The sequence below is a fragment of the Vanellus vanellus genome (genome assembly GCF_965231255.1).
Source record: "Vanellus vanellus genome assembly, chromosome: 26".
NCBI classification, from domain to species: Eukaryota; Metazoa; Chordata; class Aves; order Charadriiformes; family Charadriidae; genus Vanellus; species Vanellus vanellus.
In genome coordinates, this window is record NC_138931.1 from 604,779 (window position 1) to 629,010 (window position 24,232).

The 24,232-nt window shown below is 64.4% G+C and overlaps 1 protein-coding gene across 1 annotated transcript; it reads right to left on the minus strand.

The window, feature by feature from the left end:
- Window positions 1-2,396: 2,396 nt before the first annotated feature.
- On the minus strand, window positions 2,397-21,230 carry PLEKHA2 (pleckstrin homology domain containing A2; the record flags this gene model as incomplete). Its single annotated transcript, XM_082495731.1, has 12 exons — window positions 21,147-21,230; window positions 16,599-16,762; window positions 15,558-15,614; window positions 13,355-13,403; window positions 12,115-12,212; window positions 8,187-8,333; window positions 5,129-5,275; window positions 4,892-4,960; window positions 4,689-4,759; window positions 3,877-3,940; window positions 3,161-3,238; window positions 2,397-2,738 (listed from the first exon to the last, which is right to left on the minus strand). The coding sequence occupies exons 2-12, from the start codon at window positions 16,737-16,739 to the stop codon at window positions 2,397-2,399; spliced, it is 1,263 nt and encodes a 420-aa protein (XP_082351857.1). The 5' UTR covers window positions 16,740-16,762; window positions 21,147-21,230.
- Between the last annotated feature and the right edge of the window lie 3,002 nt (window positions 21,231-24,232).

Here is a 24,232-nt window from a genome sequence, read left to right on the forward strand (position 1 = left end):
AGTAACCCTCGTCCCTCCGCATCTGATGTTCTCCAGAAATGAGGTCAGAGCGCTATCACCAAATGCCGCGGCTCTGACTGACAGGCTTACCAAACTACTAAAACATCTTTGAAACACCATTGTACGAGACAAACAGCAAGTCAACCTAAAAAAAAATATTTTTTTTCAAACACTAGTGCAAATAAAGCAAAAAGCAGAAGAAAAAGGAACAAAATTATCTAGGTTTCTGCAATTAAATAACAAATATTAACACTCGCCCTGTACCGTTTGCATTGATTCCCACTCGTTTTCATAGTTTCAGTGTTCTCCAGCATCTCCACCCCCTCCTTTGAGCCACCCATACCCCCAAATTTGGGAGGCTCTGTCACCCCCCCTCCCCCCACTGCACCAAGGCTCCTCCAGCTGCGCCAGCCCCGCGCCCCCGCAGAGCGCGTCCGGAGGAGCCGCCCCTGCGCCGCAGGAGGGGATCCATGCAGCAAGACGCAATTTAAATCTTGTTCAGATCCAATGGGCTGATCAGCGCCTCGGAGCAAAGCTGATGGAGCTCCGCTGGATCGCAGGCTGGGGCTGAGCTGGGCTGCAGCACAGCTGCCAAACAGCTGGAGACCTGGGAAGGGCAGGGACACACCAGATTTTTCGCTTCTGGGGAGCACGTTGAGCTGATTTTGCAGAGCAGAGAATGTGTAATGCCAAAAAAACCCAGAAAGAAAACAAACAAAGAAAAGAAAAAAGGTAAGGAGTCCACCATAGAGGGAAGCCTCGTTAACCCAGCCACGCCGTGCACGGCAAAGCTTGCAGCGGCATTCCCGCACCCTCCGCCTGGATTCATCAGCTGCAGTACAGCTGAGATGGGAAAAAGCGTGTCCGTGTCGGACGCGGGACACAGCAGCGCAGCCGTGCCAGGGCGCGCGCAGCGAAAGCCCCTCGTGCCGGTCAGCGGGGCCCCAGGCGGCCCTGGCACCGCCGCAGCCGTGCCCAGAGCTGCGGTGCGCGGCTAGGGCGCTGCTCCTGCCCGCAGGGCACACACGGGGCACCGCACCAGGCCCGCCGCAGAGCGCAGCAGCAGCATGCCAGAGGTGCCCCCACTTGCTCTTCTTCCAGCTTAACGCAATTCCGGACTAAGGCTTTCCCACCCAAACGCGCGCTGCTCTCCGTGGCACGCAGACACGGTGCCACCAACGCTCCGCTCCCAGTGCTTTGGGTCCGGGCGAGAGCCCGCAAGCGGCAGGAGGAGTAGCCGCTGCGCCCGGACGGGTTCGCTGCAGCTCTCAGTCACACCAACACAACCTGCTGCCGGCGGCAAGCGAGGACGGGGAGGCGAGTCCTCGCTCGGCCCCCAGGGGTCACAGGCACGTTTGGGGGTGAGGCCATCAGGCGATCTCACTGCCGAGGGAACACCTGCACCTTCGACACGCTATTTATCACACCTCCTACAGGAGCCGACCGGGTTACGGACATCACGAGTTCACGTTGCCCTAAGAACTTCTGCTCCTTCTCCTCTCACGGCGGCAGCGGGCGGCTCGGCTGGACCAGTCCTCCCAGTTCCACTGAGCGCTCGGCTTTTGTTGTATTTTGCTAAAAGCACTTCACCACCCGGGCAGGGCTGTCTGGTGCCCAGACGTACGCGGCGCAAAACCGACACCGAACCTGAGGATCCTCCCGCCCCCGGGAGCCCCCGTCGCCCCGGCTCACGCTCCGAAAGTGCCAACGAGCCCCCCGGGGGGGCCGGGCCGGGAGCCTGCCAGTGGCCACCGACAGAAAAAGACATAATTAAAAGCCAACAGATCTGTTGATACGCCCCTGGTCAGGCAGGGTAAAGAACTGGTCTCCTGGGGAAAAGAACTCATCAAAAAGGGAAGTTGCAGCGCGTCCCTCGCGCCGGCAGCCGCAGGCTGGTGCCTCCGCGCCTCTGCCCGGGGAAGGCTGAGCAGCGCGAAAGGGGAGGAAAAGGGGTTTCCAAACACAAGAAAGGCCACACTCCCCTCACGCCTCCGAGACCTCCTGCCACTTCCTCCAGGCTGGTTTTTGGGGGGAAACAGCGCAGCTGCAGAAGAGGATGCCCCTCATTCCAGCTGTGCCGGGGACCAGCACAACGGCAGCACGAGGCGCCCGAAACACGGAGCGCCTGGGGCACAGCCCGGGCAGGAGCAGGCAGGGACCCCGCTCCCCGGCACAGCGGGGCACCGCGACACGGGGCCGGCCGGACCCTGTATTGCCGGGAAGAGTGGCAGTGGAGGGAAGGGGCCACGTCACCCCTGCCGAGACGACGGGGTGAGCTCAGTCCGAGGCGCTGAGCGGATGCACGCAGACCAGCCCTCCCGGTCCCGGTGCGGCTGCGCACCCCGAACTGCCCCGGGGAGGCAGCGCGCAGAGCCGGGGGGTGGCTCAGCGCCCAGTCAGACGTCGGAGGTCCGGATGCTTTCATCGTCCAGGTCGAAGGCGAACGGCTTCTCCTTGAGATGCTGCGGCTCCGACTTGTGCCGCACGCGCTTGCCCAGCGCGGCTCCGGCGTCGCGCTCCGTGAAGGCCGGCATGAACAGCGAGTCTCTCAGCGGCGCCGGCACCTCCTCAGGCACCGGCTGCTTGCCCTCCGCCTGCGGCACCGGCGTCCAGGGCTGCCAGGAGGAGGTGGAGGGGGCTTTGCACAGCGCTCGCCTCTCCTCCGCCTGCCTCTGCTGGGAGGGGGCCGCCGAGCCCCCGGGCCTGACCATGGAGGTGGATCTCATGAAGGACATCTCCTGCAAGGACAGACAGACAGTGAGCGCTGGCTGGGCTTGGGCTTTCCCGCGTGCAACTGCTGTGAGCGACTTGCAAAGCCCCGGGGCCCTTCACACGCTCTGCGGAGAGGGGGCAAAAAACCCCAAAGCAAAGTGAAAGTCTGAATTCGGCAGCCCTTTGCCGCCAGGCAGGCTCTCGCTCGCGCCTCGGAGCGCAGCGGGCTTCACGCTTCACACTTCACCCAGTCCGATGGCTGAATCTCACTTCTCCGTCTTTTTCAAGGAAAACTTTTCCCGCGGTTGGCAAACCAACCCAGAGAGGGCAGGGACCTCACCCTGGGTCGGGCTAACCGAGCGCTTACACAGGCCACCAAATAAATATCTTGTACATCGGCGTGATCTTCATTTGACACTAACTATGAAGCAGAAAGGCCATGACCTACCCTCGGGCGGGTTTTCAGGGCCTGGACTGCCCCCGTGATCACTCGGATCCAGCTGTGCATGTCCTCCGGGCTGTCTGCCTGCAACACACGCCGGCCCCGGTCAGGCTTTGCCTTCCGCTCGCCCCGGTGCGGCCGGGCCCCATCCCTGCCGCGGGGAAGCGTGGGCGCGCAGACGGAGGGGCTCCCACCCTTCCCAGGGTATTTGCTACCGATTTATAAGTATTACTATTTGCTACTACCCCAGCTCCCCCCGCAGAAGGGGAGCCGCTCTCCACATCACAGCATCTTCATCTCAGGAATAGATAAAGCTTTTAAGGGAGAAAAAAAAAAAAAAAAAAAAAAAAAAAAGACAAATAAAACTGTCGGGGTGTTACCAAGCCTGCCCCGCTCAGCCGGACACGGGGAGACCGGCTGCGTCCCCCCACTGCAGAGAGGGGCTGGCAAACCCTGGGGGGTGCAGGCACAGCCCCACGGCTCGGGATGCTCCTCGCACCACCCTGTGCTGCTGTCTCCGCTCCTTCCTGCTCACACAAATAGCCACTCTTATAAATAAGCCCGGGGGGGAAGTGAAACCGTCCCGCAGCTCTCCCTCGCCAGGAGAAGCTCTCACAACCTCCCGTGGTGGTGCCGGCCGGCCGCCGCGCTGCGGGGGAACAGCCCCTTCGCAGGAGCTGCACTTACCGCGCAGCAAAGCGAACGCGCCGCGGGCGCCTCACCTGGATGTAGAAGGTCCTGGAGCTGGTTATGATTTCGAAGAGGTTGTCCCGCATCAGGAGGTCACTAGGAACAGCAAGAGAGAGAGACGGTCGCTACCAGCGGTCGTCGTGGATGGAAAACCATCTGTATTTGCCCTCATCTCTAGGGTGTGCTGGGGAAACATACTGCAGGCCAACCTGGGGTCTCGTGCGGATTTTGAGAAGACGACCCAGAGACCACTGCCTTCAGCTGCACACACTCGGCTCCTGCCGCCTGCAGGCAAACCCCCGCCCCCCCCAGACCCGCAACCCATCTCATTTACAGTCCATTTTAATTGTGAACTTCCCCTTACTTCTTAAGAACAAACGATTCAAAGATATATTAATACATTATATTTTTACTTTAGCCGAAGAGCTTTGTTTTCTCAGTTCATTTTTCATTGCAAGTCTTCAAGTTACTTTGATTTTATCAGCTTTGGCTGCAACAGAGTGTTCCCGAGAGGCGGTGCAGCCAGCCGGGCGCGTGTAAGGAAGGCGCCTGTCTGCGCTCTCGGCTGCTCCATCGACACCTTTGTTCTTCCGCCACACGACGCTATTTACTGCGCAGAGCCTCGTACTCCTTAACCCACGGAGACAGGAGGAGGACACCTGTCCAACGCCTCCCCGAGCAGGGAGCCGAGTTCCCTTCCTGCCCTCCTCTGGTGCGGCTCCTTCGGGAGCTGCTTCCCACCAGCAGCCGCAGCAGCCCCAGTCCCCGTCGGCTGCTCCGGCCCCGGCACAACCTGGGGCTCCGGCGGGAGCCGCGGTCCAGGGAAAAGGGACGGGAGCATTACCCAGACTTGACGAGGCACTCGTGGGTCTTGCAGACGTCCCTCAGGAGAATGGAACGCAAGGGCTCCTTGTCCTGCGGAGACGAGAGGAGACGATGACCGGCTTGGCTGGCGCTGGCAGCGCCGGGATGTGCCTCCCACGGAGCCCCCGCGCCGGCACAGGAGCGCGGCAGCCCCTCTGCCAGGCCCAGGCGGGGGCTGCTCACCTGCTCACACTTGTAGTAACTGATGGAAAATTCATCCAGAACGAAGTACCGGCGCTTCCAGCTCTTCCTCTGGAAAAGAGGGGAGGAACGGCTCAGTGCTGGGCTCCGCGGCTCTCCCCGTGCTGTAGCGGTGCAGCATCCGGAGCATCCCGGAGCATCCCCGACCCGCGGGGCAGCAGCCAGCCCAAAACCGCCAACCCAAGGCCACCCGCGGCGCAGGCGACCCCCGGCACTCACCACGTTCCCCTGCTTCACGCAGTAGCCACTCTTGAGGACGGGGGGCCCGGCGGGCGGCTTGGCGGCCGAGGTGGGGATGTAGCTCTGGGAACGCCGCAGCAGCGGGTGGGCGGCCGCGTCGCTGCCCTCCCCTCCGTCCCCCCCGTTCTGCAACCGGAGAGCACAGAGTTAGCAGGGGTGGAGAGCGCGGGGGGGAACGACACCTGAGCGGGAGGGAACGCAACCCGAAGCGAGCCCCGAGCGCAGCGCTGCGTGCCACGGGTAATCGCGATGCCTGGACACCAGACGGGGAATCAACCAGAGTCGAGAGCTGATTTTATCTCATTGCACACGGCTTTCCAGACCGCTGCCTGAGTACTATTTGCCCTTTCGGCACCCACATGTTGAAAACAACGTTAAGAAATCGGAAAGGCTACAGAAAAGCCACAGCAGCAGAGAGAGGGCTGAGGAAAATCCCCTGCAGCCGGGGCGTTACCGGACCCGTCTGCCCGCCTTAGCAAGCGCCGAGAGGTGACCCGACTGCGCCGCAGCCCTTCTCGGGGAAACGCAGCGACGGAGGAGCTCTTCCACCTGGCAGAGGGAGGCAGAAAAAAACCCGCCAGCTGGAAGCTGGAGCCCGACAGACCCAAGTTAGAAAGCAGGGATGCTCCGCAACTGGAGAGGGACAAATATCATGGGAATAAACTGCTCAGGAGAGCCGAAAGTCCCCGCTCCACATCTTCACAGCCAAATTCTCCCAAAAGAAACTGTGATGTTTGGAGCTCAGGTAGAAAAATGGCGCTTCCCCTGTCCCCAGGCTGTCCCTCCCCGAGCACAGAGCTCAGCGCTGTGAGCGCCGACGGGCTGCGCAGTGCAGGCAGCCCCCGCCCCCCCCGAGCACTTCCCCGCGCATCCCAAGGGCCGGACCCTGCCCCGCCGCCAGCATCACCCCTCTGTCCCCCGCACGGTCCCGTCCCCTCCCTTCCCCCTCGGCAGCGCAGAGGGTGGTTGAGATGAAACATCTGCGCTCATCTCCTTCCCCCGTCCCTCCAACCCCTTCCTCCAGCTCCGTGCTGAGGTTTGAGAATTGCCATGGCAGCCGGGGTGGCTCTCGCCGCCACCAGCCTTATATGGCACCCGCGCAGCGCGACTGCCGGTGCGGTTAACCAGCGACCTGCCCGCGCTGCTCCTTCCAGCACCTTCGAGAGGCTGCTTTGGCTTCTCCAGGACAGAGCCAAACAGCCATTTGGCTGTCCCCAAACTGCCGCCGGCACCTCCGGAGAGCGGCGGAGCAGAGCTCCAGCCCGGCCGGGACGGGGAAGCTGCCCGCTCCCCTCGCCTGGGCTGCACCGGCGCTGCCGAGTGTTACGGACGCGGGTGTCCAAAACCAGGGATGGGGACGCTGCTGCCACAGGGAGCGTTACACCCCGGAGCCGCGGCGAAGCTGCTGGCCGGTCTGGGGGTGCAGCCGCAGCACGGGGCTCCCCGCGGCGGGGCAGCACCGGCCGGCCGCGGCACAGCCAGGAAACCACAGACGCACCCAGGAAGCTGCAGCGGAGGAATAGCTGTTTCACACGGTGCAAGCAGCAAGAGCACGGAAAATATTCCAGCAGCTGATGCACCACCTCTAAAAAAAACCCTCTGTGAAAGAGAGGAGTTGGGCCGGGGCTGAGGACGGAGCGCGCGGTGCTCAGGAGGCGGCGGCAGGGGAGGAGAGGGAGGCCAACGCCAGAGTCAGGAGGAAAGAGCAGCTTTAACTCACTGAATCAAAAAAGAAAAGTCGCAGGGCTGGCTGCTGCCGCGGCACACGGGGGGCACGGCCTCCCCTGCCCTTCCCCCCCCCCCCCACGCATGGGGCCGAGGGTCCAGCAGTGCCCCGCGGGGAAGGGACAGCCACCGGCCCCATCGATCCCGTGTGCCTCCGCACCCCCCCACACACCTTCACACCCCCCTCCCCGACAAACCCCGTGGCCAGGGAAGCGTTAAAAGCGCCTGCCAGCAAAAACCGCTGCGATGATCTAATTCTCTGCTCTATTTTTAGTGCTGCCACCGATAAGAGCTGAAGTGAGACCCAGAGCCGGACGAGCGCCTGAAGGTGGCAGACACCGACGGCCACGTGCCGAGGACAGGGGGTGCAGAGCCACAGCCAGCGGTGCCACCCACCGCCTCCGGCACGGGTCAGGCGCTTTGGCTGCTTCGGTGGGGGCAGCAACACGGGGTCCCGCTGCCCCCGGCACCTCGACGGGGGATTTGGCCCCAGGAGGGGTGGGTGGATGGTGCGGGATGGCAGGAAGGTGAGCAGATCGGTACCCTCCTCCTCCTCCTCACCCCCCCTCCTCTCACCACTGCTGAGCGAGACACAGGAGAGGTGCTGCAGGGCGCTAAATGCAGCTATTTATACACCCCTGAGTGGGAAGGGTTTGCGGGCACCGAGCTGGTTTCCAGAAATGAAAGCACACATCAGCCTCCCCAACAGCCAGCGACTGCCTCCAGCCCCACAGCCGGACCTCCCCCGGACCCCCAGAGCTCCCCCGGACCCCCCACCCCAGCCGGGGGACCCACGTCCGCAACCTCTGCTGCTGCGACACGTGGGTCGGAGAAGGACAGAGCCCATCGCTGCTGTGGCTCAGCAGCATTTCTCCAGCCCTGGCGCTGCCCAGTACCGGGGGGGCACAGCGGGAGGCGGAGGCAGTCACGCCCCGACACTCGCCTTCCCCGCGCTCTCCCGTCCCAAAGCGCAAACTGGGGGGTCATTTGCAAGAAGCGATGTGCAGCCGCCCCGGCCCCGCTCGCCCTCGCCGGCGGGCAGCGACAGCAGGAGCCGGACGGTCCCCCCGGCGGGCAGCGGCCCCTCAGAGCCCGGCTCACGCGCCCAAAGGCCCCCGGCAGCGGGTGCGGGCACATCGAAGCGGGGTGCGGTGGGAATGCCCTCGCACGGAGCAGCCCGCCGCCTCTTCTGCTCATCCCCACTGGGAGCTGCTCTTAAAGCGCAGGGAACAGAGGGACGGAAGCGGGGTGCTGACGCGGCGGGGGCTTTACCCCCGGGGTCTGGGATGGCGCGCAGAGCCTGCCAGCTCACCTGGTTGATGGAGATGGGCGTGTGGACCACCACCCCCCCGATGATCTCGGTTTTATAGGCCACCTGGGGCTTCCTCTCCTGGGCCTGGGGCACCAGCGGGGGCTTCGCGATCTCCGTGGCCGGTGGGACGCTGCCACCCTTTGGCACCTACGGGAGAAAGAAAGGGGTGAAGGGCACAGGCGTGACCGTGCCGGGCAGCCCCCCGCCTCCACTGGGCACCCATCGTCTCTGTCCTTCCAGCCTAAAAGCAGCAATGTCTCTTTAAAAAATAATAAATGAACGAGCCGCCCCAATTAAGGAGGGTGTGGGCCCCACCCGGGCGGATTGCAGGAGGCGCCGAGATGAGAGGTGGTGAATGATTAAGCATCAACTCACAGGAGTCTGCGACTCGCCTCTGCAGCCCAACGCGTTTGCGGGACGCTCGCTCCTCTAATTGTCCCCGCTCTACTTACAGCTTGGCTTAATGATGAGCCTAACGAGGCTGAGCTGCAGCACGTCCACAGGGGCACCGCAGACAGCCGGGCGCTATTTTACACGCCGAACGCCCGCGTGTCCCGCACCAACGCGGGGCAGTGTCTCGGCCGCGAGCGGCCCCACGGCCCCGGGCAGAGGCTGCGCCGCGGGGACCGGCTCCCATTGCCGGCCTCCCGCCTCTCCCCCTCCCAGCTCCTTCCTGCCGGCACCCGGCTCGGCACAGAAAGGCGGGTTTCCAAGTTTTCCATCCCGAGACGGCACTTCCACTTCTCTAATGCCATTAATTGGGGGCTCTGGCTCCAACCCACCCTCCTGCCTTCCACCCCGAGGCGCACAGGGAGCGACCCGCTGTCCTCGCGGTGCAAACCCCCCCACGCGTCGGCTGCTGGATGGGCAAGCGGAGCTCTTGGCTGCTCTGACGTCCCCCCGCGGCCGACGGCTGGACTCGGGTTTGAGCGGAGCCCTGGCTTCCGTCTTGGGGGCAGAGGTCTGCGCTGAGACCCCACAAACCCACGCGCAGGAGAGCTCTGGGAGGAGAGGAGGAGGAAGGGCCAAGGAGGAGATCCCGGTCACCCCACGGCCACGCTGCCCGCGCGGAGCCCCGGGTGCTCCCCAACAGCCCGGCTCGGCTGGCGGGGCAGGCAGCGGCAGGCAAGGGGCAGGCAGCAGCAGCACGTTAAGGTGCCATCCCTTCCTGCTTCGGAAACACCGCTGCCAGGACAGGCAGGGGCCAGACCATGGCAGGTCACACGCGCCTGCGCTGCACAGCCCCGTGCAGAGCACCAGCGCCCGCGGGCACCGTCACGCACCGACCGCCTGCCCCGGCAACACGGGCGAGCGCGAGGCGGGTGCGCGGTGAGGCTGGGGAGCCGGCACGGGCCGCCCGGCCGGAGGAAATGGTTTCACAACGCAGATGCAGAGCCATTGCAGTGGGGACAAGGGGCGGAGCTGCACCCCTCTGCCGGCGGCAGCGCAAGGGGGAAGGTGCTGCTCAGCACCCGGCACGGCTCAGTGCCTCTCCACCTGCAGAAGTGAGCAGCGCCCCTCGTCACGGTCACACCAGCTCGCTGCACACGCGCCTCGTGCCTTGAGCCACCGGCTCCGGAGCGAGCGCGCAGGGTGGGGAAACACAGGAACCGGTTTGCCAAGAGCAGAGGAGAAGTCTCCGTGAGAAGCGGAAGCTGAACCTGGCGCTCCGCACCGGGAGCAATACCCAAACTGCTGCCCCCTCCTTCTGCCCCGCCATGGCGAGCGGCTCGGCCGGCACCGAGCGCACACGAGTGTGCGTGGTGTGACGCACCCCCTGCCCGGGAGCCCGGCAGAGCCCACGGGGAGAGGGAAACCACGCAAAGGCCAGAGGCGGGTGAGGGTCCAAACCCCACCGAAAGCCAGGACGTCTCCCCACGGCCCTTCTGCGCCTCCACACCCACGCTGGAGCGATGAGGCCACCACAGCTGGCACAACCGGAGACCTACGGCAGCTGCAGAGCGGGGAGAGGGATTTCCCAGGCAGGGCAGAGCGGCAGCGTCACCCACACCCCGGTGGCCCCGTGTTCCCCCGCCAGCCTGCGAGAACTCCTCCCTGCAGGGCTGGGTGCGCTGGTCGGCCGGCCGGGACACAGCCAGCGCTGGGAAGGGCTGGCCGACATCAGGGTACGAAAGTCACCCCGGTTTACTGCAGAAACAGAAGATGCATCGCTTCCTACCGCCGCACCCGCTCCCACCTCAGCCGGCCCGAGCAAGGCGGGCTGCTGCAGGCAACGGCCCCCGTGGTACACCGAGAGCCGTGTCACTGGCGGGCTCCGGTTACAACTCCCAACTGGTTTTGGAGGTGGGTTTTTTTGTGGCCGATATCACCTGAACCCATAAAAGAGAGGGTACAAGCCAGAGCCTGTGCAGTCAGTTTGGTGGCTTCAGGCACAGAGGTTGTCACATTTAATGTACGTGTAGATACAAAAAGAAAATACAAGCCAGGTGTGGTCTTGTAGGCGAGTTTCCCACGGAGACAACACAGCACTCCAGGGATTGTAAACAAAAAATTCACAGAAAAAAGGTTACCTGATAGGACCCAATCCGAAGCTGTCCATCATGATTTTTCCTTACATTTAGTTCACAAACCACAAACAACACGCATCAGCGCGTGATTGAGTAAACCCCTGCTAGCACGGAGCATTGGCAAGGCTGCTAATTGCAGGTACGCGGAAGCCTGGGGTGCCCCCGACCCTTTCGCCGGGACCCCCCACACCCCGAGGCCGGGAAGAGGCCGTCCTGCGCACGCCGACCCCAGGAGTCCCCCGGCACAGGGGCTCCGCGCGCCGAGCGTCAAACGCAGCGTGCAGACGGCGCCTCTGCTCCCGCTGCACGGGAGAGGGAGCTCAGCATCACCCCGCGTCGCCAGCAGCGCCGGGCAGCTGAGGAGCACAGATTCCCCGAGTTACCGGGTCAGCGACCATTCGTTTACGGTTATACGAACGCAACAGTAAATGAGAGGAGATGGCAGACAAACTCCTCTCAACGCAGGCACAACCCGCCCGCGATGCCGCGCTATGCCGCCTCACAAGCCCCGGTGTTCCAGGAAGAATAGAAATTGAGTAAATAAATTATGGAAGCGCGAGAAAGACGTCCTTGGACAGCCACAGCGAGGAGTCGGCTATGGGTACCCCGGCCGACAGCCGGGAAACGGCCCCGCAGCAGGCGGGGATGGGGACCGATCCCGCAGCACCTTCGCGGGGTGCAGCCGCCGCCCCCCGCAGCAGCGGGGCAGGGAGGGCCCGACCCAACAGCGGCAAAGTAAATCCCAACCAGGCGGATGCCCGGGGATGGCGGAGGGAACGTGCCCCGTGTGAAGCCAGAGCCTCGAGGGGGGTCAGCGCGCAGCTCTGGCCTCGGGGAGGGACCCGGCGAAGCCGTCCCGCCCCACGCGCCAAAACGCTGCGTCGCCGGTGGGTCCCTCCCGGGCTGCGACCGTCTCCCCCTCAGATCCGAACCAGCCCGGCAGAACCGCACGCAGCCCCGGGGCGGCTGTGCAAGAGCTCTGCTCTCCCCGAGCCGTGCGGGGCGCCGGGGACGCTCCCCCGGGAACGAGGGGCTCTCGGGAGCTGCAGCCCCGTGTCACAGCTGCGTCACTCAACAGCAAAACAAGGGACGCACGCGAAGCGGAGCCGGGTCCAGAAGGACAAGACGGCACTGCAGCCACCAGCGGAGAGCTGCACTTCCATCCTTCCCCGGTGCAGCCTCGGCACTGACCCAGAAGAAAGTCTGGCAGGTTTGGAGCAGACCTGCTCCCGGGCTGGGCACCGCGCGGCCACCGCCACGGCTGCTCCCCAGGAGGGACCGGGCAGGCGGCGGCGGAGGAGAGCACCGCGAGAGGAGAAGCACAGTTCTTCCAGGCGCTTATCGAGTGTCTCATCAAGGCAGGACACGGCAACACCAGAGAGGGGCACAATGCAACCTACCGTGATCTTACTGGCCCGGTTCAGCGCCTCCACCCAGTCCTGCAGGTCCTTCTGGTCGCTGGCTTGTAGGAAATAGCGCTGCGATAGAGCGTTGATAACTACCAAGGAAGGGAACGAACAGAAGAGTTAGGGAACCCCATTCAGTGCTCAGCGTTATTAAAAGAAATTAAACAATAAATCAACAAGACAGCAGCTCTCAACACCCCGTCCCAGAGCGATTTGCAGATGTCGGTCTCGTAACCTCTCGCATGGAGAAGCGGCTGAGGGACGTGGAGGGGGATGTGGCAGCGCGTAGGGACAGCGGGGCTGAAGCCAGGCTTAAACCAAGGCTGTGGCACGGCCCAAATTCGGGCTCAATCTGGTGCTGAAGTTACCCCCTCGCGCGGGGCGTCTGAGGGCCCTTTGGGGATTGCTTCACTCGGCTCTTGGGCTCTAACTCTCAGCCGAGGCGCCGGTGCCAACCCCACGCGGGGTCCGGGAACCGCCTCTCCTCGGGGACACGCTCCCCGCAGGCTCCCCCTGGCCGGCAGCTCTCGGAGGACTTCTGCACCAAAAAGCTGGAGATATCTGTAAGATATCTGTATTCGCACGAGATCTTGCCGGAACTCCCACGAGGCTCCCGCCCGGGCTCTGCCACACCGGGCTCCTCCGGAGCAGCCCCGTCCCGTGGGGACGCGCCGCGCGCGCTGGTCTTGGGCTGCGTCCCTGGTGGTAAAGCACTGCAAAGGCAACGCTCATCCCCGGGGACAAGTATGTGCTTCTGCTCTCGTTTCTGTTGCTTTAAACCCGGGTTCCCAGCTCACGCGGGAGGCGCTGAGGCAGCGTGGGTCGGGCTGAGGCCGTTCGGGTGGGGGAATGGGATAGGAACCACTCCTCCCTGGCACCCACAGGGAGAGCAGCTTGCGCTGGCGTTAAAGAGGGAAAAAAACTGTATTGCACAACATAGCGCAGCACAACGGGACACGCGGAAAGTATTCCGGAGCACAGCGACGGGGACCGTCACGGAGGGGACCCACAGGGTCCCGCCCCCTCCCCAGGCTCTGCCTGCGCATCCTGCGCGGGGTCACAGCGGCAGGGCCAGCGCAGGGCTAGCGCGAGCGGGCGCCGGCAGCATCCCCTTCCCGCCCCGGCCCCAAGGACGCTGCAGGCAGGTCCCGCGGGTCCCGCAAGCCGCAGCCTCCCGTGGTGGGGCGTCCCCCCTGGCAGAGCCCCGCCGGGGCCCGGCGTCCCCCCCACTCACCAAAGCAGAATGGAGTTTTCGGCTTCTGTTTCGGGGTGGCGATGCTAACCTGCAACAGAGCAAAGTGAAGAAAAAAATCAAAGATGATAACAGGCGCTAACGGCACACATGGGAGCTGGAAGTTTGCATCCACGCACCCGTGATGGAGGGGACGCCGGTGTTCCCCAAACTCATCCGAGCCCCCGTCCAACACCGATGCCGCAGCGTGAGCGCGGGCCGAGGAGCTCCAGCCCTGCAATTACCCCCTCGGCAAACGAGGAGGAGAGCCGGCCAGCTCGGGTCAGGGCAAAACGAACGTGGCCGGTGGGCAGGACCCAATTAGCACATCCTCCCCGTTCAGCTCCCGCTCGGAGCCCTGCTGGGTGCCACCGTGGGAACCCACGCGGCATCGCTCCCACCCCAGGCTCTGCTTCCCCCCCCGGGAATGGCGGGGCAGGACCCCCAGCAGCACGGCCGTGCCCTCGAGGACGACACGCACGAGCCCAGGAGCCGCAGCGCAGCTGCGCGGGCGCTCGGCAGCCGGCCCGTGTCGGGTGGGACACGGACCACGTGCGGCAACGGCTGCGCGGTCCCAGGGGAAGGTCAGCGCCGAGACGGGGCTTTCATCTGCCGCTCCCCCCGGCGCTGGCTGCACTGTAAAGCAGAGAACGGAAAGCTTTCAAAGGCCTTGAAAACGCGAGTTTCTGCTGGACTAACACAGTCGCTCTTGTCAGCAATTAAGAAAATTGAGGGAAAATAGCAGCGGTTTCTCCCTAAAGAGTAGGAATCATTTATGTAAGAATAATACTCCCCGGGGCTCCAAGCACAGCATTCATGGAGTATTTATTCTGACAGGCTTCCTCCTTCGGAGCCAGTCTATAATGCTTTAAATATGTTTTCTCAAGCAAACCTCCATTTTTCTGGCATATTTACAGTTGGTAGCTAAAGCCGCTGGCATAACCCCATCCTGCAGTTTGTGACCAAATGCTGTCCTACAGCAATCTGCATTTAGACTAAAACGTATATAATTTATAAGTGAGGCTGCTTCCGAAATGGGGAAGGCTCAACCTCCCGGCGTTGCTTCATCTGCGCTTAATTTATAAATCATGATTCAGCAGGAACAGAGAGATCTGTCCAATTCTTTATGCGGCCCGGCACGGAGCTGAGCCGGCGCGTGGCCACGAGCCCCCGCTCCCCCAGCCGCCGCCGAGGGGCAGCTCACGGGAAGGGACGGGGGCAGCTCCGCTTCCTGCGGCCGCGCTGCAGCCACAGCTCCGCGTCTTCCCGTCACCAGCCCCGCAACTGTTGTCATTTGTTGCACTACTTTCACCTTCCTGCGGAAGCCGGATAATGCCATTACGGCAGAGGGAAGACCGAGCTTCCAGGAGGTCTCATCCCTCAGGGCGCTGCCCTCTGAGCACAGGGGAGAGCTGCTGGTGCCCCCGAACCCATCGCCAGAGGGACCTTGGGACCGTCTCTACTTCCCCATTTTCATTCCTTTACAAGAGGAACATTTTTCACGCTGAGAACACTTGGCCATTGGAATACCCTCCCCAGGGAAGTGGTGGATTCCCCATCATTGGACACGTTTGGGATTCAGCTGGACAGGGTGCTGGGCCATCTTGTCAACGCCGTGCTTTTGCCAAGAAGGTCAGACCAGGTGATCCCTGAGGTCCCTTCCGACCTGGGAGCCGACAACTGGGTCTGACGAGCACCCTCCCGCAGACCCCGGGCTGCCGTGGGACCCACAACGGGGAGGCGTCACCTCCGGGTTATGGGGACTGAGCACCAAAGCGAGAGGGGCACCGTGGCGCGAACACAAACCCTGGCTCGGTGCGGTGCTGGAGCAGCACCACCACGCTGATGGCCAGCGCGGCATCCCGCTCGCACCCACACCGCGCTCCCGTCCCCGCGCAGCCCCGCGTCCTTCCTCAGGGCACAGCAGATCCTCTTCCTCCCGCGCCCCGACCTCGCAGCCCGCCCCGCGCCGGCCCGAGGGCGAAGGCGAACACCAGTCCCCCCGCAGGGACCGGCCGTGCTGCGGGGATGCTCCCTCCTTCCCGCAGACCCACTCAGGCTCCCGTTCCGGGCAGGACGGCACGGGCTCGGGCAGGACCTCGCCTCCAGTGCTGCTGGGATGAGCCACCGCCTCTCCCGGGAAAGCCGCGCGGATAAGGGGACAACGGGGAGCGCCCATTTTCCCTCCGCCCCACCCCGACATTACCTTGGAGATGTAGGTCAGCTGCAGAGATCCGACAGCACCCGCACCGATGGCCAGGTTCTGCAAAACGTTTAATGAGCAATGGGAGTTAAATGACAGGGAGAAGGCAACAGCGCCCGGCCGGGCTGTCCCCTCATGCCAGTGGGGTCAGGCCGCAAACCCAACAGCCGCGCTGCCGGCCCCGGCCGCTTCCCTCCTCTGTGCCCCTGCTTCACCTCGCACCCCGCGCGCGGCTGGGACCGGCCATGCCGTGCTGCACGCGAGCGCCCTGCCCTCCTCCGTCCCCTCCGGACGGCCTGTCCCGCTCACCGCCCCGAGCGGCGGCGCCGCAGGTGCCAGAGGGGCTCCGAGAGCCGGAGCCGCTGCGAACACCGCTGGCGGGCGCTTCCCCTTCCCCTTCGAACACGGCGATGCACAACCCGCAGCGAGGCGCTCTTCAGGAAGGCAGGTGCCTCCGCAGCCTACCAGCGGTGCTCAGGCACCGCGGGGTTTCCAGCAGGGTCTTCCTAGAGCTCAGCTTTGGCTTTTGCTCTGTCGAGCTGGACCGAAAGCGCGGGGGGCAGCTCCCAGGGACAGCGGGTGCGACAGGCAGGGACTCCATCTCCCCCAACCACCCGGCTCCTGGTCCAAGTGCTTTTGCTGCGTGACACTGCTTCTGAGATGACAAGTATTTCTATGATAACCTCTTCTCTTTCCTGTTATCCCTGTCCCTACACTAAGACACAAGGGAGATGCAACACCTCACAATGGCACAGCGTTTCTGTAGGCTCCTCCGCGGTACCAATGGCTCCCGGTGGCGTAAGCTGCTGCTGGGGCAGTCCTGGAAACCACCAAAGTCGCAGGGGCTGGAGCCTGGTCGCGGCTGCACCCAGCCACGGGGGACCCCAACAGACAACTGATGCAGCAGAGAGTCCTCCTTTGGGGACCCGCAGGAGACGCCTCCACCAGGGCAGCCCAGCGGGGAGCCCGAGATGCAGCTAAAGACTCACTACCGACTTCCGCGGCCGTGCCCAGCGCGGAGCCCGGAGCAGCGCGGGAGCCTACCTGCGGGTTGTCCATGTACCAGAGGAGGCAGTTGGCCTGGGTGTCCAGGATGAAATACCTCCGCAGAAACTTGCCGCAGGTCTCATTTTCTTCGATGTCCAGGAACCCGCAGATACGGTTCTGTCGATCCAAGTACGGCATGCCGGGCTCCTTCTCGCATCACCCTGCAGAGGAGGGACGGGCAGGGAGAGGTGGGTGCTCTGCTCCCGCAGCCCCAGCTGCCCAGGGAGCCAACCGCTCCGGCACCTTCGGCCGCCACCTCCCACGGCCGCCACCTCCCACGGCCGCTGGCCGAGCATCCTGCGGGTCCCGCTCCCCACCCTGCCCCGACCTCCCGCTGCCTCTCCCCAGCCTCCACACCGGGCTGGACACACAAAAAGCAAAGTCAAACGGGTACCGCCGTGCGCTCGCAGCGGGGGGAGGCTGCCGAACACAAAGGTGACCCCACACGCCTTCGGGACAGGAGGGGTGCCAGCGTGCCGGCCCCGGGTGCAGGCAGGAGCAGGGCAGATCAGACCAGCGAGCGGGACCGAAATAGCTCAGCGAGGAACTGCGGGACTTTGGGAACCCGGGAGCTGCAGATGGACTCAATCACTGCGCACTGCTGAACAAACGCTCGCCAGCCCGGCTCCGGGAGCACTCGCGGCACAGGGCAGCACCAGGGTCACCGCGATGCCCCGGGGCAGCAACAGACCGATGCCGAGTGACAGCCCTGAACTGTCACAGGGGTGGCCACGTCCCATGGAGCTGCCCTCCGCAGGGCTCAGCAGCGCGGGGCAGCCCCGTGCCACAGCTCGGCCCACCGAGAGAGGATGGAGTAGCCACAAAGCATTTGACGTGAGACACCAGGTCCCTGGGAACCGTAAGAAACAATAATCCCGAAGCGGCCTGCGCGCTAGAGAGCCCGAGCGCGCTCCCAGGAAATGGAAAACAATCTGCAACTCCAGCAGAAAATCTGTGCAGCCAGGATGCCGAGTCAGCAGGGAAAACAATGACCCATCGCCGCGGGGCCAAGCTGTGTCACCAGGCCTGCTGCGGGCACGGACCCCCCGGCACTGCCCCCCGGCCGGGACGAGCCACCTCTGAGCTCCGCTCGGCCGCAGCAGAGCCGGGCTGCAACGCCGACCTCCCCGGCAGCCACAGAAGCAGGGCGAGACGCCGTGCCGAGCCCGCCACAACACGGGCACGACGGCCCTGAGCAGCCGGTCGGGAGAGCATGGCAGCCGCCGTGACCAAAAATGGCCTTTGCTCGTGTCCCCCGTGGGCGCAGGACGTGGGGGAGCTGGAGCATTGCGCCCCGTCACCCCGCAGGAGCGGCGGCGGCTTTGAGTCAGCGGCAGTGGGTGCACGTTGCCACCGCTGCCATTTGGCAGTGGCTCCCACCCACCCGGCGCAGCGGAGCTGGCTGCCGAGCCGCGGCGGGGGGAGCCCCTCGGCACCCCCGCCATGGGGCTGCCCCACGCACCGGGGCTCTGTGCCGTCACGTCCAGCCCCGCGCGGGGAGCGAAAGCGGCACCGGGAGGCGCGGGCAGGGCAGGGCACGTCCCTGCGCCCGGGCAGAGCCCCCTCACCGCGGCGGCGGGCGGGCGGGCGGCGACGGAGGCAGCGGTTACCGAAAGGATGCGAGCTGAACCGGGTGCGGTTTGTCCGGTAGAAGAGGGGTGACGCGCGCAGGTGCCACAAGTGGAGGCTGCACAAATAAGAGATCTCATGCAGAAAAGGAGGAAATACTATTTTTGAGCTGAATAGCTGCAGTGGAGTGGGGCCCCGAGAGGCGCGTGTTGTGCAAGAGTTGTGGTGCAGCTGCGAAGGTAGAGGTGGCAGAAAACAAGTCAACCTGTTGTCAGGATCTCGGAGTTTATCGCTGGTGTCTCGGAGATGGGTATCAGGGCTCTGCTAAGAGGGAAATCGCACCGCTTCGGTAGAAGAGTTTGTTTTAGAACAGCCCATCTGCCCTGATGCAAGCGTTATGTGGGCACTCCACGTTTTACTGCTTTTTTGTGGGGTTCTTTTTGTGGGCCGGGGGGAAGCACACGGAAAGCAGATCCCCGAGCGCCTTCAACCCCACCGATACGTCCGGACCGGGCCTCATAAACTGCCTCTTTCTCCTGCTGCTAATAAAAGTCCAGAGATTTCTGCCTACGGGATGGCTGAGGAAGAGCGGAGGTGTGCGCAGGCAGCGCAGGGCGAGCCCCCAGCCCCACTGCCGGACCCACGGCACACCTCCCGGCACTCCCTACATTCCCCCTCTGCCGTCCTTAATTAATACGGGCTCAGCTGAAAGCCCACGAACCAGCTCCACTCTTCTGTGCACGCTGACCCCGGATGGCACTTGCGCACACAAAAACCTTCGGGCAGAGGAGACTGCAGCGGCTCCAAGCTCTGCCCTCCAGACCGCGCTCCTCCTCGCCCGCAAGCGAGGGGCGATCTGCCCCGTCCCCCCCCGGGGCCGGGCACAGCGCTGGCACGGGCTCCCCCCGCCAGCCAGGTCCCCGTCCCCTCACATCCCACCGCCCGCAGGACACGATCCGCCTGTCTCCCTGCAGCCACTGAGAATTGCACTTTTCCGCAGGAAAAGGATAAAAGCGGCATCTCCAGTTCCGGCAGCACGCGGTGTTTGGTGCCCCTGCTCAGAGCTCCGGCAGGGCCAGAAAACGCTCCGTTTGCACTAATGTTTACTATTTATATAACACTTTGTAAACTCCAAGTCATAAATATTTCCATGCAAGACCCAAAGTTGTGTTTGCTGTCGGAAGGACACAAGACCAAACCTGAGGGGGAGAATAAGAGGGACCTCAGAGAAAATCAACATCATTTAAAAGTGCAGATGAGTCCCTGAAGGCCTCGCAGCGAGGAGGCGCTTCAGCGGACATCCTTTATGGAAACACGCCGGCCATCACGCTGGCACTGGGCACAGCGGGCTGTGGCTTATGGGGATGCCCGTGCCCCGTTCATGGAGGGCAATCTGCCATCCAAGGTCAACTTCAACTTCCCGAGCACCGCACCGAATCAGGCCCTCAGGGTCTCATCACCAGATCCCGTTTATGAATTTATGCCATTTCGTAGTGACTTCCAGGACTCCTTCCCACCACTGAAGCAACTGACTTCCCAGCTTTTTCAAAGTCATAATATCCCACCAAAAAGGACAAGCCTTTTCTGCTTCACTTAACGAGATGACAAGAACAATTAGACCATAGAAGGTTTACAGCAAAAATACCCTTTCGCCTGCCTCCTGACATATGGGGAAGCGCTTCCCAGGAGAGGCAGAGGGTGCAGGGCATCGTCCAAACGGCACCCGAGCCCCTCTCTGTGGTCACTGCTGCCTCAAAGGCCTCGTGCACAGCCACACCGACAGACTTTCCGGGAAGCACCCACAGGACGCCAGCGCTTCGCCGCACCACCACGGCTGCCCGTGCCCTGCTCCCTGCTGCCGCCGGCACAGCTACAGCCACGGGAGCGCGACCCAGGGGCACCCTGCAGCGGAAAAAGCCACAGCAACGGCAGACCTGACATTCAGAGCATCGCAGCATCGCTGGCCAGGGGCATCTCCTCGGCACCTCACCCCACAGCACAGCCCACTGCACCTGCAGGCAGCCACAGCATCCTCCTCCTCCTCCTCCTCCTCCTCTCCCACGCCTGTCTGAGCTGCCCCAGTGCCGGATGGGGCGCAGGACGACCAACCCCGTTTCGGGAGGGCTCCAAGCTGCGATGCCCGCTGCCCCCGCACAGCCCCGAAACAGCCCCCGCAGCGCGGGGCGACGGCTGCAGCCGCAGCACCACGTCCCTTTACCTGGCCCTGCCAAGGAGGTCCCCGAGCTCGCCCTGCCGACGTCTGTCCGGCGGCTGACACACGGGAGAGACGGTGTAGGCACAGCCCAGCGACTAACTCCTGCTAATTCCAGACGTTCGCCTTAATGCAATAATTAACCTGTTGAAAGGCAGGCTGGGAGCAGCGAGGATGGGTTTCTTCATCTCGCCACAGCAAAGCAGCCCGGGGAGCGCCCCGGCCCGCTGCGGGTCCCCAGGCAGCCCCGCGCACTCGCTCCCACCCCACAGACCCCCAGCGGAGCGTGCGGCGCCCCCAAATCTCCCCCAGGGTCCCCACTGCCAGATCGGGGGGCCACCCCGGCAGGAGCAGCCCTGGCTACCCCCACCCAGCTCTCCCCGCGTCCCCCCCGCCCCCCCCGGCCGCAGGCACTGACGGGCAGAAGCGGCCGGGGCAGGGGGGGCCTCTTCCCCCGGGACCGGGCACGGATGCTCCCGACCGCTGCCGCAGGAGCTTCTGCCACATCCGCGGACCCACGCACCAGCCCCACGGCGGCTGCCCCACCTCGGCCCCCCCCCGCGCACCCACGGCCGCCTCCCGGCCCCCCTTCCCGGGGGGAGCCCCGGCGGTGGGGGGGGGCGACGGAGGGAGGGAGGATGGGGACGGGGCGGCGAGGACTCCCCGACCCTCCCCAGCCCACCCCCACCCTCCCCTTCCCGCGGGGCAGCGCTGCCCACGGCGGCTCCGCGGACACGCGTGGCCCCCGCGGCCGCGGCACTCACCCCGCGGCGTCCCTGCGCTGCGCGCCCCGCGGAGCGGGCGGGGGCTGCGGGCGGGCGGCGGAGGGGGTGTGCCCCCGGCTCCGCGGCGCTTTTTTCCGGGTTAATTACGTCTCTCATTAGCAAACCCGGCCCCGGATGTGAGTGCGGGGCGCCCGGGCGGCTCCGTGGGGCGGGCGGGGGGGGGGTCGTGTCGTGCGTGTCCGCCCCCCCCCCGCGCACCGGCACCGGCACCGGCACCGGCACCGGCACCGGCACCGGCACCGGCTAACCCGCGCCCCCCCGGGCAGCCGCGTGGGGCGGGGGGGTCGCTGCGGAGCGGGGTCGGGGCCGGCCCGGTCCCGGTGGCCGCCCGGAGCTTTGCCGCCTCCCCGCGGGGGGGGGAGAGCTCCTCCGGGAGCCCCCGCCCTGCCCCGGGCTCCAAATCCCCCCGAACCCGGTGGAAAACCGCTCGGTAAACCGACAGCTCCCGCTCTGTCCCCGCGACCCTTCGGCAGAGAGTTTCCCGGGAGCTGCTCTGCGGGGTCCCTGGGGACGGCTGCGTCCCCCCCACCTCAACCTGCCCCCCACCGAGGCCAGCGACCCCCACCGAGGCCCCGCGTGGGGCGAGAGGCAGCCCACGGCCTGCCCCGCGGCACCCGCTCTGCGCGCTCAGGTGCCCAAAATAGCGAGCGGGTTCTGGGGCAGGAGGCGAACGCGAGGGCAGGCGCGCGGTGGTCCTGCTCTGCCGTCAGTGCTCAGAGGGCACAAACCCGAAGTCCCCGCGCTCCCACCCCACGCGGGGCATCGTTACTGCTTCGCAGACCCCCTCCCCGCTCCCACGGCCCTCTTACGGTGTGTAACATCAAACACAGCAGCACCTGAGCGCACACAAGGCGAGCGCAGCGTGCACCCCGGGTGACCTGTCCCAGCCCCCGCATCAGCCTCACACCCATCACCACCATTTTTTCAGTACTTTAGGTTCGGGTCCCGTCAACCCAACGACACCCGTGAGTTTTCCCCCCGAGGGGCGGTTTGAGCACTTGGGCATTTTCACACCGGCCTGAGGATGCGCCCGGTGCTCTGCTCGTGCACGCACGCAGACTGGCAGAGTTCAGGGCCAGTGGGGAGGGGGGCTGGGGACGATGACCCCCAGCGCAGACCCTACAAAACCCCTGTGGCACTAACAGCGGCGCTGCTGGGAAGGAGCAAGCGCCCGATGGGGTCGGCACAGCACCCTCGCAGGGCGAGAGGGGTGAACCCCGCCGTGTAACACAGCGGTTGCGTTGGGCGTCCGTGGCACACCGCTCCCCGAAACACTGCCGCCGCCCTCGCGGCAGGTGAGGTCTCCGGTGGGTCAGCAGCGAGAGCCGTGAGCAGCCATGTGTGTGCCACAGTGCCGGGGCTCATACGGCCCCGCGGCGCCTCCTCACCTGAGAGCGCTGCAAAAATAAAGCCTGGTGTTAATAATTGCTGGTTTGAGTGGGCAGACCGTTGAAAGCCGTGCGGGTCATGCTTCCCCTTTGTGACAGTCTCAGGGTCCTTGTCACCTGTGTGCGGTGTCACCCCTGCCCGCAGGGAAGCTGCTCCTGGCCAAGGACAGGCCCGCGTGTACCGTGCTTGCAGGCGCTGCCCGCTCACCCAGAAATCCCCACGGCCGCATCGGGCGGTCGCTGGTGAGTCAACGGGCTGAGCCCATCGCCCACACCCGAACGGTCCCTACCTGCCCGGGCCGATGTAGCCACAGAAGGTCAGCGATGCTCCCACCCCCCGAGGGATCGGCTCTGCAGAGTCCCCGCGTAGGGGCTGTCACCAGCTTCGCTCCTTTCCAGGCGGTGCAAATGACCCCAGTGCTGTGCCCTCGCGGCCGGCGTATCAGCGGGTCTGTCCTTTCTTCATGCTAAAGCCACACTCTAGTTTTGAGGATCCGGTGCTATATATTTTAAGATTTTTTATTTTTTTTTTTTGCAGCGCAGTTGCGCCCCGCTCAGCGCTTGCTGTACACGGTGCTGTTAAGTAAACACATTGCCTCAACCCCCCACATTTCCTATGGCCTGGGTCATTTTTAGAACAAAGTTGGTTTTTTTTTTTCTTCCCCCCCCTTCCATGTTGCAGAAGATTGCCCAAACGCTCTTACTGAAACCATGTGTGTTCATTTCTGCGTGCCGCCGCTCCGGGTCCGTGTCACCGCCCCGGGAGCAGCCGAAACCACAGTCTGTCACGGCAGAGAGCAGCCTCCAGCCCGCGGCAGGTACGACACGCCGGAGCGCGGCAGGCGAGGGCCCGCTCTCGCCAGGCTTTTAACCGCGGGCTGCGGCGTGGCGCTGAGTGGGGACAAGCCGCCCAGCTCGGGTCCCAGCTCCTGCAGGACCATCGCTTGGGAAATCCACCGTCAGGGTGGATTTGGGGAGCAGGGAACACTGGCTCTCCCCCACCGTGCTGCCCAGGACAGCGTGGGCTCCCCGCGGAGGCACCCTCGGAAAGTCCCCGCTTTCTCCCTGGAGCTGCGTCTGGCCACGAAGCACTTTCTCCCAGTGCGGGTGAAACCGATGCCAGTGCTGCCGGTGCTGCCGGCCCTGCGCAGGGAGCCCTGCTCTCACGGACACCGTGCAAGTGGGGCTTTCCCAGTGTTATTTTTTTCCCAGAAATTTCTTCTTGGACCCCGACAGGGCTGTTTCCCCCATCCATCCTCAAGCAGAGCACAGAGATCAGCAGCATTAAACAAACGCACCGTCCGGCTCCGCAGTCGCTGCTGCTCCCCTCGCTGCTGCCAGCCGTCCGCGGCCACGTGCCGGAGGAGCAGCTTCCCTCCCCGCTCTCATCCCTCCGCAGTTTCCCCGTTGGGGGACAGCGCAGCCCCACGCCCCGCCAGAAGCTGCAGCCCAAACCGCATCATTTATTAATTACATCAGGAGAAAAGTGATGACGTCCCTCCGCGGCTGCTCCTGCCAGCGCTCCCAGTGCGTTATTCCTGGCGCTGCCCGTCTCCCCACGCACACGGGCGGCCACAGACCCTAACGCCCATCCTCACCCAGCTGCAAACACCGATGGAGCCAGAGTCTGACAGCGCCAGGCACTCGCTGTGGAGCTTTTGAAGGTGCTATAAGGGA